Source organism: Naumovozyma castellii, chromosome 8, assembly GCF_000237345.1.
Source record: "Naumovozyma castellii chromosome 8, complete genome".
NCBI lineage: Eukaryota > Fungi > Ascomycota > Saccharomycetes > Saccharomycetales > Saccharomycetaceae > Naumovozyma > Naumovozyma castellii.
Genome location: NC_016498.1, coordinates 454,567 through 475,178, shown reverse-complemented (window position 1 = coordinate 475,178; position 20,612 = coordinate 454,567). Strand labels below are relative to the sequence as shown.

General features: G+C 35.1%; 10 protein-coding genes across 10 annotated transcripts; 6 read left to right on the top strand and 4 right to left on the bottom strand.

Annotated features, from left to right (window-relative positions):
- Positions 1-276: 276 nt before the first annotated feature.
- Positions 277-3,951, top strand: RPB2 (DNA-directed RNA polymerase II subunit RPB2; the record flags this gene model as incomplete). The annotated part of the gene is made up of 1 exon (XM_003677849.1): positions 277-3,951. The coding sequence occupies one exon, from the start codon at positions 277-279 to the stop codon at positions 3,949-3,951; it is 3,675 nt and encodes a 1,224-aa protein (XP_003677897.1).
- Positions 3,952-4,218: 267 nt separating this feature from the next.
- On the bottom strand, positions 4,219-4,713 carry MRPL23 (mitochondrial 54S ribosomal protein uL13m; the record flags this gene model as incomplete). The annotated part of the gene is made up of 1 exon (XM_003677848.1): positions 4,219-4,713. One exon carries the CDS (start codon positions 4,711-4,713, stop codon positions 4,219-4,221), a length of 495 nt encoding a protein of 164 aa, XP_003677896.1.
- Positions 4,714-4,999: 286 nt separating this feature from the next.
- On the top strand, positions 5,000-6,709 carry MDM32 (Mdm32p; the record flags this gene model as incomplete). The annotated part of the gene is made up of 1 exon (XM_003677847.1): positions 5,000-6,709. The coding sequence occupies one exon, from the start codon at positions 5,000-5,002 to the stop codon at positions 6,707-6,709; it is 1,710 nt and encodes a 569-aa protein (XP_003677895.1).
- Positions 6,710-8,628: 1,919 nt separating this feature from the next.
- NCAS0H02370 (uncharacterized protein) lies at positions 8,629-9,015 on the top strand (the record flags this gene model as incomplete). Its single annotated transcript, XM_003677846.1, has 1 exon — positions 8,629-9,015. The coding sequence occupies one exon, from the start codon at positions 8,629-8,631 to the stop codon at positions 9,013-9,015; it is 387 nt and encodes a 128-aa protein (XP_003677894.1).
- Positions 9,016-11,448: 2,433 nt separating this feature from the next.
- On the bottom strand, positions 11,449-12,141 carry SPP2 (spliceosome ATPase-activating subunit SPP2; the record flags this gene model as incomplete). The annotated part of the gene is made up of 1 exon (XM_003677845.1): positions 11,449-12,141. The coding sequence occupies one exon, from the start codon at positions 12,139-12,141 to the stop codon at positions 11,449-11,451; it is 693 nt and encodes a 230-aa protein (XP_003677893.1).
- Positions 12,142-12,302: 161 nt separating this feature from the next.
- On the bottom strand, positions 12,303-13,847 carry SMP3 (glycosylphosphatidylinositol-alpha 1,2 mannosyltransferase; the record flags this gene model as incomplete). Its single annotated transcript, XM_003677844.1, has 1 exon — positions 12,303-13,847. One exon carries the CDS (start codon positions 13,845-13,847, stop codon positions 12,303-12,305), a length of 1,545 nt encoding a protein of 514 aa, XP_003677892.1.
- Positions 13,848-14,136: 289 nt separating this feature from the next.
- On the bottom strand, positions 14,137-14,671 carry NCB2 (negative cofactor 2 transcription regulator complex subunit NCB2; the record flags this gene model as incomplete). Its single annotated transcript, XM_003677843.1, has 2 exons — positions 14,137-14,570; positions 14,635-14,671. The coding sequence occupies 2 exons, from the start codon at positions 14,669-14,671 to the stop codon at positions 14,137-14,139; spliced, it is 471 nt and encodes a 156-aa protein (XP_003677891.1).
- Positions 14,672-14,867: 196 nt separating this feature from the next.
- On the top strand, positions 14,868-16,817 carry UTP5 (Utp5p; the record flags this gene model as incomplete). The annotated part of the gene is made up of 1 exon (XM_003677842.1): positions 14,868-16,817. One exon carries the CDS (start codon positions 14,868-14,870, stop codon positions 16,815-16,817), a length of 1,950 nt encoding a protein of 649 aa, XP_003677890.1.
- A 220-nt stretch (positions 16,818-17,037) lies between these two features.
- Positions 17,038-19,410, top strand: ELG1 (Elg1p; the record flags this gene model as incomplete). The annotated part of the gene is made up of 1 exon (XM_003677841.1): positions 17,038-19,410. One exon carries the CDS (start codon positions 17,038-17,040, stop codon positions 19,408-19,410), a length of 2,373 nt encoding a protein of 790 aa, XP_003677889.1.
- Positions 19,411-19,648: 238 nt separating this feature from the next.
- Positions 19,649-20,584, top strand: THI80 (thiamine diphosphokinase; the record flags this gene model as incomplete). Its single annotated transcript, XM_003677840.1, has 1 exon — positions 19,649-20,584. One exon carries the CDS (start codon positions 19,649-19,651, stop codon positions 20,582-20,584), a length of 936 nt encoding a protein of 311 aa, XP_003677888.1.
- Positions 20,585-20,612: the final 28 nt, after the last annotated feature.

The window sequence follows — 20,612 nt, the reverse complement described above, 5'->3', positions numbered from 1 at the left end:
AATCTGGTGGCGAGGAAAGTAGAAAAATAAAATGAAGTCCAGAGAAGAAAATGCCAACAAAATACGTTTAAGTTACGAACAAAGGTAACCACTCAGTTCATTATACCAAGTAAAGGAGTCGTTCGGGTCGTATCGTGTGGGAAAATCATATCCAATCTAGGTATAATTTACATCAACTGTCCATTCCAGCTATTCTATTCCGTTTTGCTGAATTAAAAAAAATACCCAAAAAAAATAAACAACAACAAAACTAAAGAAAACAGAAGAACAGAAATTATGTCAGCTCCTGGAGAAGAAGAATATTATGATGAAGACGATGTTTACGGATTTGAAGATGAAAACGCTCCTATCACAGCGGAAGACGCCTGGGCAGTTATTTCTTCATTTTTCCGTGAAAAAGGTTTAGTATCCCAACAATTGGACTCTTTCAATCAATTCGTCGATTATACTTTGCAGGATATCATTTCTGAAGATTCCACTTTGATTCTAGAACAATTAGCACAACATACCACTGAAACTGATAATGTTAGTAGGAAATATGAAATCGGTTTCGGGAAAATTTATGTTACCAAACCGATGGTTAATGAATCTGATGGTGTTACTCATGCCTTATATCCACAAGAAGCACGTTTACGTAATTTGACCTATTCTTCTGGTTTATTCGTTGATGTGAAAAAGAGAACTTACGAAGCTGTCGATGTTCCAGGAAGAGAGTTGAAATATGAATTAATTGCAGAGGAATCTGAAGAGGAAAGTGAAAGTGGGAAAGTCTTCATCGGTCGTTTGCCTATCATGTTAAGATCAAAGAATTGTTACTTAAGTGATGCCACGGAGTCAGATTTATATAAACTAAAAGAATGTCCTTTCGATATGGGTGGGTATTTCATTATTAATGGTTCTGAAAAAGTTTTAATCGCTCAAGAACGTTCAGCAGGTAATATCGTACAAGTCTTTAAGAAAGCAGCCCCATCCCCAATTTCACATGTCGCAGAAATTAGATCAGCATTGGAAAAGGGTTCCAGATTTATTAGTACATTACAAGTTAAATTATATGGTCGTGAGGGAAGTGACGCTCGTACAATCAATGCAACTTTACCATACATTAAACAAGATATTCCAATCGTTATTATCTTTAGAGCACTTGGTATTATCCCTGATGGTGAAATCTTAGAACATATTTGTTACGATGTTAATGACTGGCAAATGTTAGAAATGTTGAAACCTTGTGTGGAAGATGGTTTTGTCATCCAAGATCGTGAAACTGCCTTAGATTTTATTGGTCGTCGTGGTACTGCATTAGGTATCAAGAAGGAAAAGAGAATTCAATACGCAAAGGACATTTTACAAAAGGAATTTTTACCTCATATTACTCAGTTAGAAGGGTTTGAAAGTAGAAAGGCATTTTTCCTTGGTTATATGATTAATAGACTATTGTTGTGTGCTTTGGACCGTAAAGATCAAGATGATCGTGATCATTTCGGTAAGAAAAGATTAGATTTGGCTGGTCCATTATTAGCATCTCTTTTCAAGACTCTATTCAGAAAATTAACAAAAGATATTTTCCGTTACATGCAAAGGACTGTGGAAGAAGCTCATGATTTCAATATGAAATTGGCTATTAATGCCAAGACAATTACATCAGGTCTTAAATATGCCTTAGCCACTGGTAATTGGGGTGAACAGAAAAAGGCCATGTCATCAAGAGCAGGTGTTTCACAAGTGTTGAATCGTTATACTTATTCCTCTACCTTATCACATTTGAGAAGAACTAATACGCCGATTGGTCGTGATGGTAAATTAGCCAAACCTCGTCAACTACATAATACACATTGGGGGCTGGTCTGTCCTGCAGAAACACCTGAAGGTCAAGCGTGTGGGTTAGTCAAGAATTTATCGTTAATGTCATGTATATCTGTTGGTACCGATCCAATGCCAATTATTACTTTCTTAAGTGAATGGGGTATGGAACCATTAGAAGATTACGTTCCTCATCAATCTCCAGATGCTACCAGAGTGTTCGTTAATGGTGTCTGGCATGGTGTTCATAGAAATCCAGCTAGATTAATGGACACTTTGAGAACGTTGAGAAGAAAGGGTGATATTAATCCGGAAGTCTCAATGATTAGAGATATTCGTGAAAAGGAGTTGAAAATCTTTACAGATGCAGGTAGAGTGTATAGACCATTGTTCATTGTTGAAGATGATGAAACTCTTGGTCATAAAGAATTGAAGGTAAGAAAGGGTCATATTGCCAAGTTAATGGCTACTGAATACCAAGATATCGAAGGTGGGTTTGAAGATGCCGAAGAATATACATGGACTTCATTGTTGAACGAAGGTCTTGTGGAATATATCGATGCAGAGGAAGAAGAAACGATTTTAATTTCAATGCAACCAGAAGATTTGGAACCACCAATGGAAAATGAAGAAGTTATAGATGATATGGACCCTGCCAAACGTATTAGAGCCACACAACATGCTACAACATTTACACATTGTGAAATTCATCCTTCTATGATTCTTGGGGTTGCCGCATCAATCATTCCATTCCCTGATCATAATCAATCCCCACGTAATACATATCAATCTGCGATGGGTAAACAAGCCATGGGTGTTTTCCTTACGAATTATAATGTTCGTATGGATACAATGGCAAACATTCTATATTATCCACAAAAACCTTTAGGTACAACACGTTCAATGGAATATTTGAAGTTCAGAGAACTTCCTGCTGGTCAAAATGCTATCGTGGCTATTGCTTGTTATTCAGGTTATAACCAAGAAGATTCCATGATTATGAATCAATCATCTATTGATCGTGGGTTGTTTAGATCGCTATTTTTCAGATCCTACATGGATCAAGAAAAGAAATACGGTATGTCTATTACTGAAACATTTGAAAAACCACAACGTACCAATACATTGAGAATGAAACATGGTACATATGATAAATTAGATGATGATGGGTTGATTGCACCAGGTGTTAGAGTTTCTGGTGAAGATATAATTATTGGTAAGACTACACCAATATCGCCGGATGAAGAAGAATTAGGGCAAAGGACCGCATATCATTCTAAGCGTGATGCATCAACACCTTTGAGAAGTACAGAAAATGGTATTGTTGATCAGGTTCTAATAACAACCAATCAAGATGGTTTGAAATTCGTTAAAGTCCGTGTCAGGACAACTAAAGTTCCACAAATTGGTGATAAATTTGCATCTCGTCATGGTCAAAAGGGTACCATTGGTATTACATACCGTAGAGAAGACATGCCATTTACTGCGGAAGGTATTGTTCCAGATTTAATCATTAATCCACATGCTATCCCATCTCGTATGACAGTGGCGCATTTAATTGAATGTTTGCTAAGTAAGGTTGCTGCTCTATCTGGTAATGAAGGTGATGCATCTCCATTTACTGATATTACAGTGGAAGGTATTTCCAAATTATTGCGTGAACATGGTTATCAATCTCGTGGGTTTGAAGTTATGTATAATGGTCATACAGGTAAGAAACTAATGGCGCAAATCTTTTTCGGTCCTACTTATTATCAACGTTTAAGACATATGGTCGATGATAAGATTCATGCCAGAGCTCGTGGTCCAATGCAAGTTTTAACTAGACAACCTGTGGAAGGTAGATCAAGAGATGGTGGTTTAAGATTCGGTGAAATGGAACGTGATTGTATGATTGCTCATGGTGCTGCTGCATTCTTAAAGGAAAGATTAATGGAGGCATCAGACGCCTTTAGAGTTCATATTTGCGGTAATTGTGGTCTGATGTCCGTTATCGCCAAATTAAATCATAACCAATTTGAATGTAAAGGTTGTGATAACAAGATTGATATCTATCAAATTCATATTCCATATGCAGCCAAATTGTTATTCCAAGAATTGATGGCCATGAATATCACTCCTCGTTTATACACGGAACGTTCGAGAGATTTTTAAAGACTTGATTGAAATAGATATTCTGAAAAAGTGATATTATTTGTGTTGTATGACCAATTTAAGAAAAATAAATTATTGAAAAAAAAAAAATACTTACGAAAAAACAAATAGATAATGTAATATAGTTCTCATAAAAAACCTTGTTTATGTGTAGGATTTTGCTTCTCATCTTTTAAGCGTATGTATGTTTTCTAAATTTTATATATACAGAAAGTTGAATAGATAATACAAATATGGATAAGTTGAATGAGAATGTTATTAACGAACTTATTGGTCAGATTTTGCACTATTAGAAGGTATTGGGTCCACCACATTTTGGGGCTGTTGATAAGCAAATGCTAGTATATTATTCTTATACGGATGTTCACTTCCATCAAACACTTTTAACCTTTCTAGTCTCGGTTTCCTTAATTTATTCTTGGGAAGCATACCACTTACTGCTTTCCTTAATATTTCACCATAACCTTTATTCTGGACAACAGTTTCCATGGTTTGTAAATTCAAACTACCAGGTCTCCCGGTATGAGACCAATAAGTTTTCTGCTCAAACTTCTTCCCTGTGACACGTAACTTCTGGCAATTAGTAACTACTACGTAATCTCCACAATCTTGAGATGGATGATACACTGGTTTATTTTTCCCCATTAGCACTATCGCAATGGAGGAAGCCAATCTCCCCAAAGTTCTCTTGTCATGTGCGACATCCACATGATGCCATATCCTGGCAAACGCTAATCCCGTGTGTCCAATCTTTTGTGACATTATAATGATAGCCTGCTTTCAATACTTAGGGTTATTCTTATCTTCTTTCCCTTAGTTTGTTCAGCTAAATATTGTTGGAAGGTAATATCTATACTTTAGACCATAAATTTCTTCGGCGCCGATATCGCAATAGCAAAATATTTATAAATCAAAGAATATTTGTCTTATAAATTATTGTCCATTACAAGACAACAAGAAGACAAAGGTCAAGCTATTCCAAGTTACACACTGGGGAAAACAATATAATACCTTTTTTGCTAATTATCAAGCAACTCTGGTTTTAGCTATGTTTTGCTCGTTGACAAATATAACTGCACCACAGACAGTCCTCATCGGAAGGCTTACTGGAAAGCCTGCACTTGTAAGGGCATTTCTATCTAGGAAACACATATCTACCTCATTGAATAATTGGGCTAATGTAAAGAAACATGTAACAGCAAGAGAGCCGTCGCCCTTTATATCTAACACCACTCTAATACGACCTCCAAAGTCATCCAACCAATCACAACTGAAGAACCGTTCGACTCTCATATTTAACGCCAAATCTCCAGTATTTTCTTGGAAAATGTTTTCAAAGGTTTGCTGGTTCCTTATTGGAACTGCAGCATTTGTTTCAGTCTTACCATACGCCATGGATACTTCATTTACGAAAAGATTAATTGATGATATATTACGAAAAGTTCTTCAGCAATCTATCAAGGATAATGATTTAATTAACATAAGTTTTAAGAAAGGATCTATATCTGAATGGAGGAGCTACTGTATCCAATATAATGACCTTCATGTAGAGACCAACCATAGTAATGATTTTATGAAATTTGAATTTTTGATTCATCAAGTTGAAATATCATTATCTTTGAAGAAATGGATGCTTGGTAAAGGTATTATAAATGATATATCCCTATTTGGCTTAAATGGTGATGTAATGCTTCTTAATGAGAACACCGGATTTTCAATAGACGATATTTATGAACTCCGGAACGTCAAGATTAATGATTCTACACTAAAGATAATTGATCTAAAGACAGGGAAGACAAATAAATTGGCAATATTCAATTTGGAAATGCCAAAACTAAATACAAGTACCATGTTAATTGATCTCTTGAATGCTAACGTAGCCACAGGTTCCATTAATAATTCATTATTCTCTTTGCACAAGAGACAGCATAAGTCAGCCAACCTTAATGATTTAAGGAATGATCTATCCACGTCTTTCCAAAGAATAACGAGGTTGAGATTAAATTCAATCGACGTTAATGAGCTTGGGTTGACTAAGAATAGAGCATTTAATTGGATTCAGGATGGTAGCGTTGAAATTTTTTTAGATATAATGCTGCCCCCTGAAGATCCTCATTCCCACAATAACGAACTTCACAGAAGTCAAATGAGTAATGATAACAAGTATATTGTTTTTGATTTGAAGTTCAAATTCAAAGACTTAAAAGGCCGTCTCCCGACTACACCACCTCAATTATCTACTAACGAGAATATACTTTCTCTAGATGAATTGAAGCCTGTAATTTCATTTGTAAATATTCAAAGACTACTTTTTAACACTATCAAGGATCAAAAGGAAAATAATCTTTTGGAAGTTTCTACCTCTCCGATGTGGAGTTCGCCTAATGTCTCTGTGAGAAAGAAGAAATCTGTTACACCTTCATTGCGTGGGAATAAAACCCCGTTAATTAGTACATCTTCAGATGAAAAGCAACAGCATCATCAAAATACCAACAATATACAAACATTCAATATCCCACATAACCTTTCTAACGAAATCATTGTAAGCTGCAAAATTGTCAAGAACTTACAAGATTTTGAAGAGAAAATATCATTCAAGGATACTGGAATCTATGACCAATTGAGCATGGAGTTATATGTAGATTTAGTCAAGATGGTAGAAGAATGGGAATATAGTCATAAGAATGAATGGATGAAACAATGGGGTACTAATTTTGCATCACAACTGATATTGTTTGGATTCGGTGCTATTGTCTAATCAATCAACAACTATATCATGATTATATTATTAAAGTACTTATTTATATGCACTTATATTCATTAATAGCAGACTAACATACCACATATTATTCTATCTGCTCCCCAGTTATGGCCATTTATCATTTTAAAATCCAATGCTTGAAGTGGCACTTTTCAACCTTTTCAAGTTTTGGGTAGTACTTAATGTGAATTACCAATATTACAATTTGCTTAAGTTCTTGATCGTTCTCTGTCGCAGTAATACAGGTAATACAACAAGTTTCAAAGTACTTTTTTCAACGTTGAGAATATAATCAAAGTTTCTATTCTGATAGAAGTATTCGAAGGCTATCAGACCAACAAAAGCATGGCAACACCCTTATATTTACTTGTTTATTTTTGAATAAAACAGATATTCCAGGGCTTACATCATTCTCCACTCCCGCTGGCTTGATTTGAAGGTTTATCGCTTTGCTTTCGTGAATGGACAATTTACCATTGTTGTTTCGGTATGCCCGGACTTTGAAAAAAAGGTACCCTTTCTACTTTTGGTAAAATATAATTGACATCCTCCCTACGAAACACAGTAAACATTGGGTAGGTTACGGATTACAAAAATGAGTCCACTCAAGAACATGGACACTGCTATAATGACTGATCTCGAAAAGGGGAGGGTTGAGAACGTCGAAGAGGAGAATATAAATAATATAGTCGAGCCACCTTCGATGTTTAGTTTGTGCGTGTGGTTTGTTATAGTCTATATTTTTTCAACATTTGTACCAACAATCCTGAACGTCAACAAGAAGAACTACCCATATCTGATTGTCATGAATGTTTCGTTCTTTATCTGGGGTGCCTTAATTTGTTATGGCACAATGAAAAAAATTATGACCTTTGGAATACTTTTTCTTAACTTGATCGTCTGGATGTTTGTGATGTTTTTAACTTGGCCTATCGCGTATCTGTTGTAGTTGCCAACTTTCTATCAACTTGAACTTTTATTCTTTATTCAAAGTTTTTATGTTTTTGTTAAATTTATTTCCTTATTCAAGCTTTTGTTGGTATATTACTTAAATAATATATAGTATAATAAATGCCTAAAGGTGATAAGGTTATTTAATATATAAACAACCCTAAATGAGTAACTAGGTCAAATTAGATATACGTTCAGGAATACTATATAAACTTGGTTCTATTTATGATAATTACCTAAAGGGTTCCAACTGATACCAACTTCCTCATGATAAGTTGTGCTGGAACCGAATATTCTACAAGATGGATAGGATACGTCTATCAAAGAGCAAGTTGTTCCACAACGAATGAAAAAGAACAATATAGAATATGATCAAAAAGAAAAGAATAATTTTAGAGTTTGACAAAAAAGTTGTAGAACATTCTAGAAAATTCTATGATCAGAATAGGCTTATCCGACGACGTCTGAATATCTCTGGTTTCTATGTGAAGAAAATATTTCTACCCAAATAGAAAACTATATAAAGGGTAAGAAATGTTAGAAAGAATGTATTGGTTAAATATTAGTTTAGATATTATATATTTTATTATATAGAAAAAACGACGAAGAAAATATTGTATATTAATAATAAAAATGACTGAACAAAGTAACCCTACCATTGCTCTACAAGATAAGGAACACAAATCTTATCAAGTTGAATGGTAAGTCGACGACGACGACGCTCGATGGGTTGGATCAAGATTCTTCAATGACACGGTTACCCTGAGTGTTGGGGTAACTATCCGCGTCTAACCCTGAGTGACTGATCAGGTCTACTCTTAGTATTTCAGCTAATACTATCAATCCATCCTATAGGTCTCATGGACTACTATTAGGTATGGTTGAGCTTATCGAAATCTACCTAACATCTAGCAGCCAAAAAATACAAACTTTGGTGACATCCTTGCGGGTTTTTTGCCAAGAAGATGGGTCTATCAGCGGAAAAATTAGTCATTGTCACTAATGAAAATGATATTCTGGACAGATTCTTAAAATCTGGAATATACGAAAGATCTGATGAGGTTGCCGTTACTTTATCACCAGGTATGGGCATTTTTATTTCTTCAAATTTCGAAAGATTATTATGGTTCTTAGCCCGTGGTTACTTAGCATCTAAGTACGATTTGAAGGCTGGTGAGATTGTTACTGATTGGTTCCAACAATTGAAGACCGAAGGCAGGCTTCAAGTCGGCTCGGTTGCTATTAAAGGTGTCTTAAGTGACTTTGCATCTGAAAAGGTATCTGACTCTGAAACTTCTGTTTGGAAACAGTATAATAATGATAACAAAAATGAGACACTGTTAAATAGCTAAATTATTTATATTAACATAATAAAATACAGAGAGTAAAATTATATTATGTAATGAAGTGGCAGATTGAATTTTACTCTTTTCCTTAATCAGTATTATTGTAAATGCCAAGAAATATTATTAATGAAAGAAAAACAAGCAATGCATGACCCAAAGTTAAATACTTAATTGACCTGTAAGATAGGAATCTTACAGTTGCAAGAACCCAAATTGGGGCACCGAAAAACAGTTGGAAAGAGGCACTGAATATTGAAATTGATGTTCTATTGTACCTTTCATGTTTTACTTTTTTGAGCCTTGAAATTCCCATTACCAAAGAACCTGAGTTAAAAAGTGTAGAAAAAAGTAGCAAACCAGTATTTGCAACAGCAAGCCAGAATAACATCTCTTTAAGCCCATCACTGTCTAGATCCTCTTCTCTGGATGTGTTTGGTGAACTCGATTGAGTTGGTTGGGTTGGAAAACTATCATAACAAAAACATGGCAACACCCTTGTATTTATTTGTATATTTATAGATAAAACAGATCTTCGGAGATTACATCATTCTCCACTCCCATTGGCTTGATTTGAAAGTTTATCGCTTTGCTTTCGTGAATGGACAATTTACCATTGTTGTTTCGGTATGCCCGGACTTTGAAAAAAAGGTACACTTTCTACTTTTGGTAAAATATAATTGACATCCTCCCTGCGAGACACAGTAAGCATTGGGTAGGTTACGGATTACAAAAATGAGTCCACTCAAGAACATTGACACTGCTATAATGACTGATATCGAAAAGGGGAGAGTTGAGGACGTCGAAGAAAAATTTATAAATAAAATAGTCGAACCACCTTCAATGTTTAGTTTGTGTGGGTTGTTTGTTACAATCTACCTTTACTCAACATTTGTACCAACAGTCCTGAACATCAACAAGAGGAATTACCTATATCTGATTGCCATGAATGTTTCGTTCTTTATCTGGGGTGCCTTAATTTGTTATGGCACAATGAAAAAAATTATGACCATTGGAATATTTTTTCTTAACTTGATCGTCTGGATGTTTGTGATGTTTTTAACTTGGCCTATCGCATATTTGTTTTAGTTGCCAATTTTCTATCAAGTCGAACTTCTAGTTTTTATTCAAAGTTTTTATGTTTTTGTTAAATTTAATAAATAAGTGGAATATAGTATAATAAATAGTAAAATTACTAGGAGTAATATTTTAAGATACAGAAAGTTAAATCATATTTAAATAATACTCTTTTCCTTAATCAGTATTATTATAAATGCCAATAAATATTGTTAATGAAAGACCAGCAAACAATGTTTGACCCAAAGTTAAAGACTTAGTTGTCTTATAAGACACCACTCTTAGAGCGGTAACAATAAAAATTGCGGTAGTGATCGCTAGTAGGAAAGGGGCACCGATTAGTAAAGGGATTGTTCCCTTGTATCTTTCATGTTTACTTTTTTGAGCATTGGAACTCCCTTTACCAATGAACTTACGTTAAAAAGTATAGAAATAAGTAAAAAAACAATATTTCCAATCGTACACCAAATTAAACTCCCTTTTTGTCCATCATTGTTTGCATTCTCTTCTCTGGATGAGTTTGGTAAACTCGATTGGGTTGGTTGTGTTGGCTGGGAGTGAGTTGGTTGTGTTGGCTGGGGTTGAGCAGCATCATTTGTGAATTGTTCCAGTTGGAACGTTTCTTGTTGAGGCATTCTGTTGACAACTATACAATTCCTCTAAATGAAAAGCCAAGTTTAGAACAATTTAAAGTAGAAATTGTATAGACTACAAACTATTTTTGTTTTTATACTCTAAATTTATGGGACTTTTTTTCCGTCATTGCCATTCATTTTTGTGTCACTTTCTTATTATATCGAAGTAAAGAATGAGAGTAGGACCGATCCACTTTAAAACGCTTAGTGAGTCTATAATAAAAAAAATCTTTTGCTTGGGGACAAAAAAAACATAGATTACTGACCCTTAAATTAAATAACTAACTATTTCTTGAGTTCATTAATACAAATAATAGCACTGATCGAAAAGTCACTACAAAATGAATCAAAATAACACACAAGCAAGAGAATTACTTCTTTCTCCTTCCCCATGGCACGCTTTCAAACAGTGAAAATGTCATCGTTGATAGAAAATGGTAGCAAAAAATGACAAAATGAATGTCAAAACATGTTTCCTGCCATAGGCCATAATGGTTTCGGTTACAATTTATTTCATTTCAGAATCCCAAGTTTTGTGAGGGGCCATGTCACCCAAAAGAGAGTCTCTTGAGTCTGAAGAGCAGAAAATTCATGTGCTTGTAGTGCACATGTTAACTCATAAAATCAGCCTCATTGTGTAATCAAGTAGCTCATCGGACAGGTTCACAATATCAAATTATTAACCATTGGCACATAACTACTCTTTAATAGCATACCCACATACCATATGTCATTCTATTCGCTCCCCAGTTTTTCTATCGATTCGTACAATTGGCATGAATATTTCCTGATCTGATCGTCGCTTTCGATTCGAAGTTTTTGTATTGTCGTTATTCATTGCAGAGACCTTTGCACCAATACCTAGTCCATCTGGATGGAATTTCATTTCATGTGGTGGTACTGGTTTCTTGTTTGTGCTAGAGCCTTCATTCTCTTCATTGTCACTTTTCCAACCCATACCTCTTAACAAAGCCTTTCCAAATTCTTCCACTGGAACTTCGTCATATTCCTTTTCAGTAGTAATTGTAGGTAAGTTAGATAACAATCGCAGCTCAGTTTCGGTATCATTTCTCTTACTTAGGATACTGTTTCCCAGTGTTGGTCCCTTATCCTTGGGTTTAGTATTCATGATATTCAAACCAAAATGTGTACTATCTTTCGGATCTTTTGATTCTGAAGAGAGCGAGTCAATATTTTGCGGTATTCCTATTGGTACTATAACCAGTTTCTTTTCTTCCAATGCCTGTGCTTCCTTTAATTCTGAATTATCCACATGTGTCAATTTGATTCGTTTATTTTCTGGTGTATCTTCAATATCATTGTTAAATATATTTACCTTATTCAACTTCGTTGAGCTAGTTGCTCTTTTCTTATCCCTTTTCTTCTTTCCCTTTGGTTGTAAATTCAATGAAAAGCTCCCCATACTTCGATCATTGATTGTTGGTATCTTCTTGCTTGGTATCTTCTTGCTCTGGTGTTCAAGAAAAGTTTTTAAAGTTACAATTTAATTAAATTTCAACGGTGACATAGTTAGCTCCGCCATAAATAAACACTAATGAAATATTTTATATACATATATTTAAATCAAAGTAAACTTACATTATAAACAAACAATCCCACACTAAAAGTATCCCAATCACCAAACTCCAAATGATCTAAATCTAAATGACTGCCTACAAACATTGTTTCGTCGAATTTGAATATTGGCATCAAAGGATTCAATTGTTTGACCACCGACTTTGGGACAAATAATTTCACTTGGTCTGTATGCTTGAGAAAATCCCACATAATTAATTCTAATGTGGTTAAATCACATCCTTGTAAGTCCACTACGTGATCCGTCGTTGTTTCAAATTCAATCAATGATTTATCTGCAAGGGTAGAAACAGTTAGATTTGAGTTCATGTATAACCAAGTAGGTGGAGAGTAGGTTTTCCACCAAAGATGAGTTGTAATGGGTTCTAGCGTGGAAGGGGAAGAGAAGTTAGAAAGTGATTGTATTACACCTGATTGATGGAAAACACCTACGATGACGGCGAATATGATATTGAATAGTACCCACAAGAGTCTAATAACACTTCTCTTGAAGGAACTCTGCTGGATTGAGTTGGGAATACATGCTGCAAGTTGAATTAGTAAAAGTGGTACTAATGGTGTTAAAAATCTAAATTCTTGATGTTTGAAATAAGAAAGTGTTACCATACTCGACATTATTGACAATGTAGGGATGGTTGTGCTTGTTTTCAGTAGAATGAGTGGCAAAAATATAATCATGGGACCTAGTAATTGAGGCAAATTGACCAGGATATGAGTATACCAAGGGTGTAAACCATGTGATTCTAGATTGGAAATGTCAAAATTATACTTCAAATTATTCCAGGGAGTAATGACCCATTCGTTGGATTCATAAATCGCAGTATCCAATAATATACAAAGTGATGTGGTCAAAAGAATCGATAAGGAGAGAACTAGAAACGATGACCAATGGCTCTTATGACGATAAAATCGAAAGAATAGCTTTAAAAATGGTAACATAATAAAGGCAGGAAAGGTCATTCTGTTGAATATACCCAAAGATATAAGACCCCCTAATAATAGTGACACCCTAACCTGTGAGTAGTTCTTTTTCTCTGACATCTTTGACAACAATATTTGAAGCAGAGACAATACTATCAATAATAAGTTGGTCTCGATTGAGTTCGAGAAAGTATGAGTTTGATAACTCCATGTAACATACGAAGTCATCATTAGTAACTCTGCTTTGGAACTAATGTCCAATGAACTCTCACAGTTTGGGACCAAATAAGGTAAAGACCATTTAAAAGTAATTATGTAAAGGATAAGATTCTGTACTCTTGCACAATAAAGAATCCACATTGGATTATTAACGTGGAGGACGTATCTCAATAAGGAGAAAAGAGGACCATATGTCAAATACAATGGGACATAGGACCTTGCAGCATCAGTCGGTGTGAATTCCCAAGGTATGGTTCCCTTTATATGCCAAAATTTCTGTACTAGTATTTCTAAACTTTGAAAATGCTCATCTGGATGGATGTAAGATGGCTGCAATGCAACAATAAGCCCTAATCCATAAATAAGATACGGCAATAAGATATATCTATTCATAATTGAGAATATTCCCGAGTCTAGTAGGTTGTTGATAAAGCGTCTTGCCTTCCTGTATTTGCAGTAACCCTTGTTCCAGTCATACTTAAAAAGTCAAAAAAGATCGAACAATTTAAATATTTTTCAAGAAAAGAGAGAAAGGAGGAAAAAAAGTTAGTTAGCGTAGTATTAATAATATATCATATAAAAATGGAATAAAAATGCGAGTCTATCTATCTGTCTATGTTAGCTAGCAGATTTTAAGAGAAGGGGAAACAATGTTACAAGTTGGGTTCAAGAGGAAGAAAAATCATTCCTCCTTTTTAATTTCGTTAGAAGTTGCGTTAGTCTCATCATCACAGGAGGCACCGCTGACACTATTCTGATGCAACCTTGACCTCGATTGTCTGAATAACTCCTCCTGTTGTCGAAGTAATTCTTCTTCAGATAATCCTGATTTCTTGAATTTGGAGTCTCTCTTCTCCTTGACACGTTGAGATCCTTTAAATTCCACTAGAATCTCCTGTAGAAAAGGTATAAATTCATTAAATTCCAATTCTTCTAGAGCTTTCAATACGTGTTCTGGCGCAATCGTCTTCTTGGCTTCATTCTCAGCCATTTCCGAGGCCATTGCAGACAGAATCATTATAAACTCGACACCTGATTGGATGATAATCTCTCTTCCCTCCTTACCAAAGGTTAGATCCGAGTCTAACACTTCAGAGATGATCTTCTGTACAGTTGCTGAATGCGATGAGTTAGTAAAATTATCGTCAGACAGGGGTTGAATCCTCTCGGTGGCACATACCTTTGGGGAGCGTGACATCTTCTGAATCCACAGCCATTGGTTATAGTAAATGTAATAGCTAGATTGCTTGCTTTCTTGCTTGATGGTATTACTCGTCTGCTGTAGACATGTATCATCAATTGTCAATTAGTTGTTGTTGTTCACTTTTATATACTTGGAAGGGTCACCCGGATGGACAAAATGACGGGAAAATTTTTCACTTAAGAGTCTTTAAATAAAAGAAGTGCGATGAGATGAGATGGGCGAGTAAGTTGAAGAACAACGACAAAGAGACCAAGAACTGCGATATCATGTCTTCCACCATGTCGAGCTACGACCCCTCGGGACAGTATCTGGCATACGTCACCACGGCTCTGGACAAACAGCGTCTAACGGTGCAACCAACAGACTCTCCATTGATCAATGACACTTCGCTCTTGTTGAGTGACTCCAATCTACAATTCACAGCTTTGAAATGGTACAATTTGAACAAGGATGCAGACTCACTGTCGATGTCTTTGGTGCTAGGGTTGAATAACGGTGAAATATGGATTTATTCTCCCTTGTCTAATGAAATCGTCTACAAACTATCAACCACTAATTCCTTCCAAATTAATGATTTCGATATCTCAGGCAACACATTATGGTGTATTGATTCTAATGATACTTTTTACCAGTTTGATTTATTGGAATGGAAGCTAGTCTCACAATTCCAACTAGATCCACCAGCAGTTCAGTTACAGAAGATATTAATCTTGGATTCCGATAGAATCCTAGTGGCATCACATCAAATCTTCTTGATTGACTTAGCAAATAAGGAAATAGTACAGACATTCCCTGGTCACATTTCACCAATCATTATCCTGCAAAGACTTTCCCAGAATTATTTTATTACTGCTGCTCAAAACGATAGATTCTTAAACGTGTATGATTTATCAACAGGAACCACTAAAACTGTCCTTGTATCACAATCAAATATACAAAATGTTTCCTCATTCAATGAAGAAGTGATAGCGATCAATACCCAAGAAGGAAACATTGAAATTTTTGAAGATCCATTATCAATCAACTCCTCCCTCACATCTCAAACATCAAAGAAGAGGAAGAATTCCCATAGAAAGAAATCTAAACAAGCCTCCAAGAAGATTACTATAAAGACACAAGACATAAAGATATCTCCATTCAACTTGTTCATCAAGAAATCTACCCTAAGTTTTACATGGTTGCAAAATGCTACAGTACCACACTTTAAATTAATTCAATGGAATGATCTGACCCCAGATTTTGAATTATTGATCGCATCAACCACTATAAATAATAAGAATAAGTCCATGGATAAAACCTTACATGGGTTGGATAAAGCTGCCCCTAAGGCATACGCTGAGTCTAACGCTCATATCTCAACCGGTGATAACTTTAAACATGTAGCTGATCTAATCTCAAATTTGGAGCTGCAAGAAAACGTCAATGAAGAAGATTCATTGGCTGATAAATTATCCACTTTATATTCTGGTTCCATCGCCACATCTACTTCAACGACCACAAAATCTAAGAAAGCAAGAACCACGGGGACTGTTACTGTCATATTGTCTCAATCATTACAATCAAATGACCATTCTCTCCTGGAGACAGTACTAAACAACAGAGACGAAAGGGTGATTAGAGATACTATCCTAAAATTACGTCCTCATTTAGCAATAATATTATTAGAAAGGTTAGCGGAAAGAATTGCAAGACAATCCACCAGACAACAATCACTAAACATCTGGGTTAAATGGTGTCTTGTCGTGCATGGTGCCTATTTAATTTCAGTTCCTAATTTGAAGTTGATGAGCAGTTTGGCCTCATTGCATTCTACTTTGAAGAGACGTGCTGATCTTTTGCCTCGTTTGATGGCTTTAGAGACCAGATTGGATTCAACGTTGGCACTTTCAAATCACTTCGGTGAAGAACAAGATGAAGACGAAGAGCAAGATGACATGGTACAACAAGCTACTTTAGATGAAGAAGAGGAAGAAGATGTCGAATATAATGAAGAATTAGATGATGCAGGACTGATAGATAATGGGGAAGATGATGACGATGAAGATGATTCCAGTGACTACGACGATTATTCAGATGATGAAAAGCTAGCACCATCAACGAAAACTTCAGAGGTACAAGGAGACGACGAGGAGGGATACAGTGATGTTGAAATGGTATAATCTGAGTGTACATACTAATTATTGCATAGACTATAGACTTTTTATCCATCCGACTAACTAAACTATATATGTAAAATAAAACAAAACGCGAAACATTAACGCGTAAAATAACTTCATCGTATATTTTTCAGTGAAAACATTAGGTGAGGAAGAGTGAACCATAATATATTAGACGCAGTGAAAGAACAGTCGATTCAATACCGCTGGGTTTTGGAATGCAATGAAAAGGACAAATGCTCTTACCACTCTATTAAATGGTAATACAAAGAAAAAGACCAAGTTAGCTGAGAAGGCTAACTTTATTACGGAAGCCATCGAACACGGTAATGAAGATGATACTACACTCGATTCCATAATTGAATCCTCATCACCCCTTAAAGAAGTTATAGAGGATAAACCCATAAAGCATATAACTCCAGTGGGTGATTCTGCGAATTCTCAATCTGTCAAGAATTTCCTAATGAGCCGTCCAAAGAAGATCGAACTGAAAAAGGCCAATGGAACTGGCAAGGCTAGGAATAAACCTATAGTTATTTCTCTAGATGAAGATGAAGATTCCTTCTTAATGGGTGATGATATAAATATTATTTCTGAAAATGTGACCAATATTAACCATGTGAATGATGATGATGAGGATATTATTGTTTCAGCCAGTACTGTCGTGTCAGACCCTCAAAATTCAAAAAAAGTCAAACTAAAAGATTTATTTGGATCATTTAAGAAGCCTGATAATATAAACAATGATACTATTGGACGTAATGAAACAACACAGGGTCCATTAAAAAGATTAAATGACATATCAAAATTGAAGAGCCTGGATGCCCCCTTCCCAAAGTGCCAAATGATTTTTCCAAATGAAGATGACTACTCCCCACTACGGAAAGATAAAGTTCAATTACATCTCCCTAAGAAGAAAGATAATATACAAACACCAATGTTATGGACAACAGATGATTATTTATTGTTGAATAAAAATTCTCCTAAAGATCAACAATTTAAACTCATGCCATTTCAAATGAATTCCAAAGCAAATCATGTTTCCAACTGGCCTAATTTATTTAAACCAAAGTCGATCAAAGAAGTAATGTTAGAACCAAAGTTAAAAACTCAAGTTGAAATATGGCTTAATGAATCATTCGATAAATTAAAGAAACCAACAACCAGAAATAAATTACAAAAGAAACTAGCTAAGGAGGAGGTTGACGAGTTTGCCAATTTTATTATCCATGGGGATGCTGACGTTGATGATAGTGATAATGATGAAACCCAGACAATTGACTTTGTCCCTCTAGCTATACTATATGGAGAAGGTATTGGTAAGAATACATTAATTGAGCTTATAATGGAAGATTTAGGTGGTCAAATATTTGAAGTGAATACTTCCGAAAATAGGAGTAAGAAAGATATACTTGATAAGCTAAACGAGTTTTCCACTACACATTATGTTAAAGGGAGAGGTTCTAAAGGTATTATTTTATTTGATGACGTGGATGTTATTTTCAAAGAGCATGATAAGTTTTTTTGGAATGCAGTTGAAAAATTATTGTTGACTGCAAGACGACCAATTATTCTGATATGTAGGGATCTTAATTTTATTCCAACGACATTGATCAATGTTGCTGAGGAGGAAAATTCATTATTCAGTGCTAAAGTGGTTGCTACTAAGACAGTCAAAGCATTCTTACTGAAGTACTGTCAGATATTGAATTTGCAACTTGATTCCGAAATAATTGATAACATCATACAAGCAAATAATAAAGACATAAGAAAGTGTTTGATGAGTCTACAATTTTGGACATCTACTTCTGGTACTTTCCCTCTGCCAATGGCAACAACACCAGTCCGGAAGGAAGAATATTCTATCTCTACAATGTCAACTATTACCGAATTAACGTCCATATGTGATATATTAGAATCACACACAGCATATGCATCGCAACTATTGCAAGATGTAGACCCTACATTAATGTCTCCCGAAGCCGAAATGTTGTTGAATGAAACAGTCGATGAGACATTACGATCTAAATATGATTACATGATCGATTACAGATACCACCTTTCCGATAGAAATCAGACACCTTTACTTCCTTTTGAAACTAATATTTCCGGTTATTTATTCACTAAGGTCGAACCATTATATTCACCGATTGTTTTCCCAAAGGAAATAAGCCCAAGTTTAATGTTTAAAAGAATAACAAAGGCAACGTTAAGGTATTTGAGCACTAGAAGAAAACGTAAAAGAATTGAAATGGATAGTTTTATAAGGAAGACAAGAAATTCCAGGAAGATTAACGAAATTCTACAAGGATTCGAAGGAAATGAAATAATTGATACTTTGGATAATTCTGCTGAATTTGATTTCTATTCGAGTACGATGAAACATATCAATGAGGAACTGAATCCATTCATCTTAGAAATTGCCAAAGGGGAAGCTGGGCGAAGGAACTTTAATGAACAACTATTTCAACAGGAGACTGAGGGAAAACCCAAGCATGAGCATACAAGCGTAATTCATCGATTATCCCAAGAAAAACTATTGAGGCCAACATTTTTCAAAGAACCTCCCAACCGACTGTTAAATACCTGGAAATAAAACTCAAGTAATTGGTTAATCGATAGATTAGTATGTGTATAAGTTTATAGATACTTTTTTTAAATGCATTTCAAAAATGTCGTATTTTTTCAACTTCAGAAACTCTTAGCGCCTAAAAAAACTCGAATTTCTACCTCAGCTATCGACATTGATAAACCGTGAAACTTCTTTTCATTCACATAGCATTTTCTCCAACCCAAGCCCTTTCCTAAAAGCCATTGCATCAAACCTAATAGAAATGACAGAGGTGTGCATAGAAAATCCTGAGAGAATTGAGGTGCAGGTGGATGCTGAGAAATACTCGGAAAGCCTACCATTAGAAAACTTCATAAAACCAGGCCAAAAAAGCCGGTCTGCCTTGATTATACTGAATCAAAAGATAACAATGACTAGCTTATTTCGCCCAATATGGAATTCTTATCAGGTCAAGGTATGTGCTGATGGTGGAGCCAACCGTTTATTTGAGTTTTTTGAAGATAATGAAATTGAAAGAGAAAGCTATTTACCAGATTATATTATTGGCGACTTGGATTCCTTGAAAGATGAAGTACATCAATATTACAACTCCAAAGGTGTTATAATTATCAAACAGACTACTCAATACTCCACTGACTTTACCAAGACTGTTAATTTACTTTCGTTGCATTTCCATCATAAGAAATTCAATGAAATAATTGCCAAGAGTAAAAAGACTAACCATGGGATTGAGCTTGAATCTGGAATTCATGATTTATACCATGAAATGATAAGTATGAACAGCAACAAAATATATAGTACCATTAACTTACTCGCGTTAGGCGGTATTGGTGGGAGATTCGACCAATCTATACACTCTATGACACAATTCTACAATCTATCCAGAACGGATCCATATTATAAACTAGCATATTTGACTGATACTGATTTGATAATTTTTATACCTGCAGGTGGTATTCTAGTCACATATTCACCAACATTTAGAGATTCGTGTATAGGGAATTGTGGATTGTTGCCAGTGGGAAAGGCTACATCGTTAATTGAAACTAAAGGATTCAAATGGGACGTAGAAAATTGGGAGACATCCATTGAATCAGGAAGGGTCAGTAGTAGTAATAGATTTACTGGTATTGATAAATGTTATATTAATGCTAAGGATGGAATCGTTCTGAACATTGAAATATTTAAAAAAAACTAAGGGATTTTATATAGGATTTTATAAATAA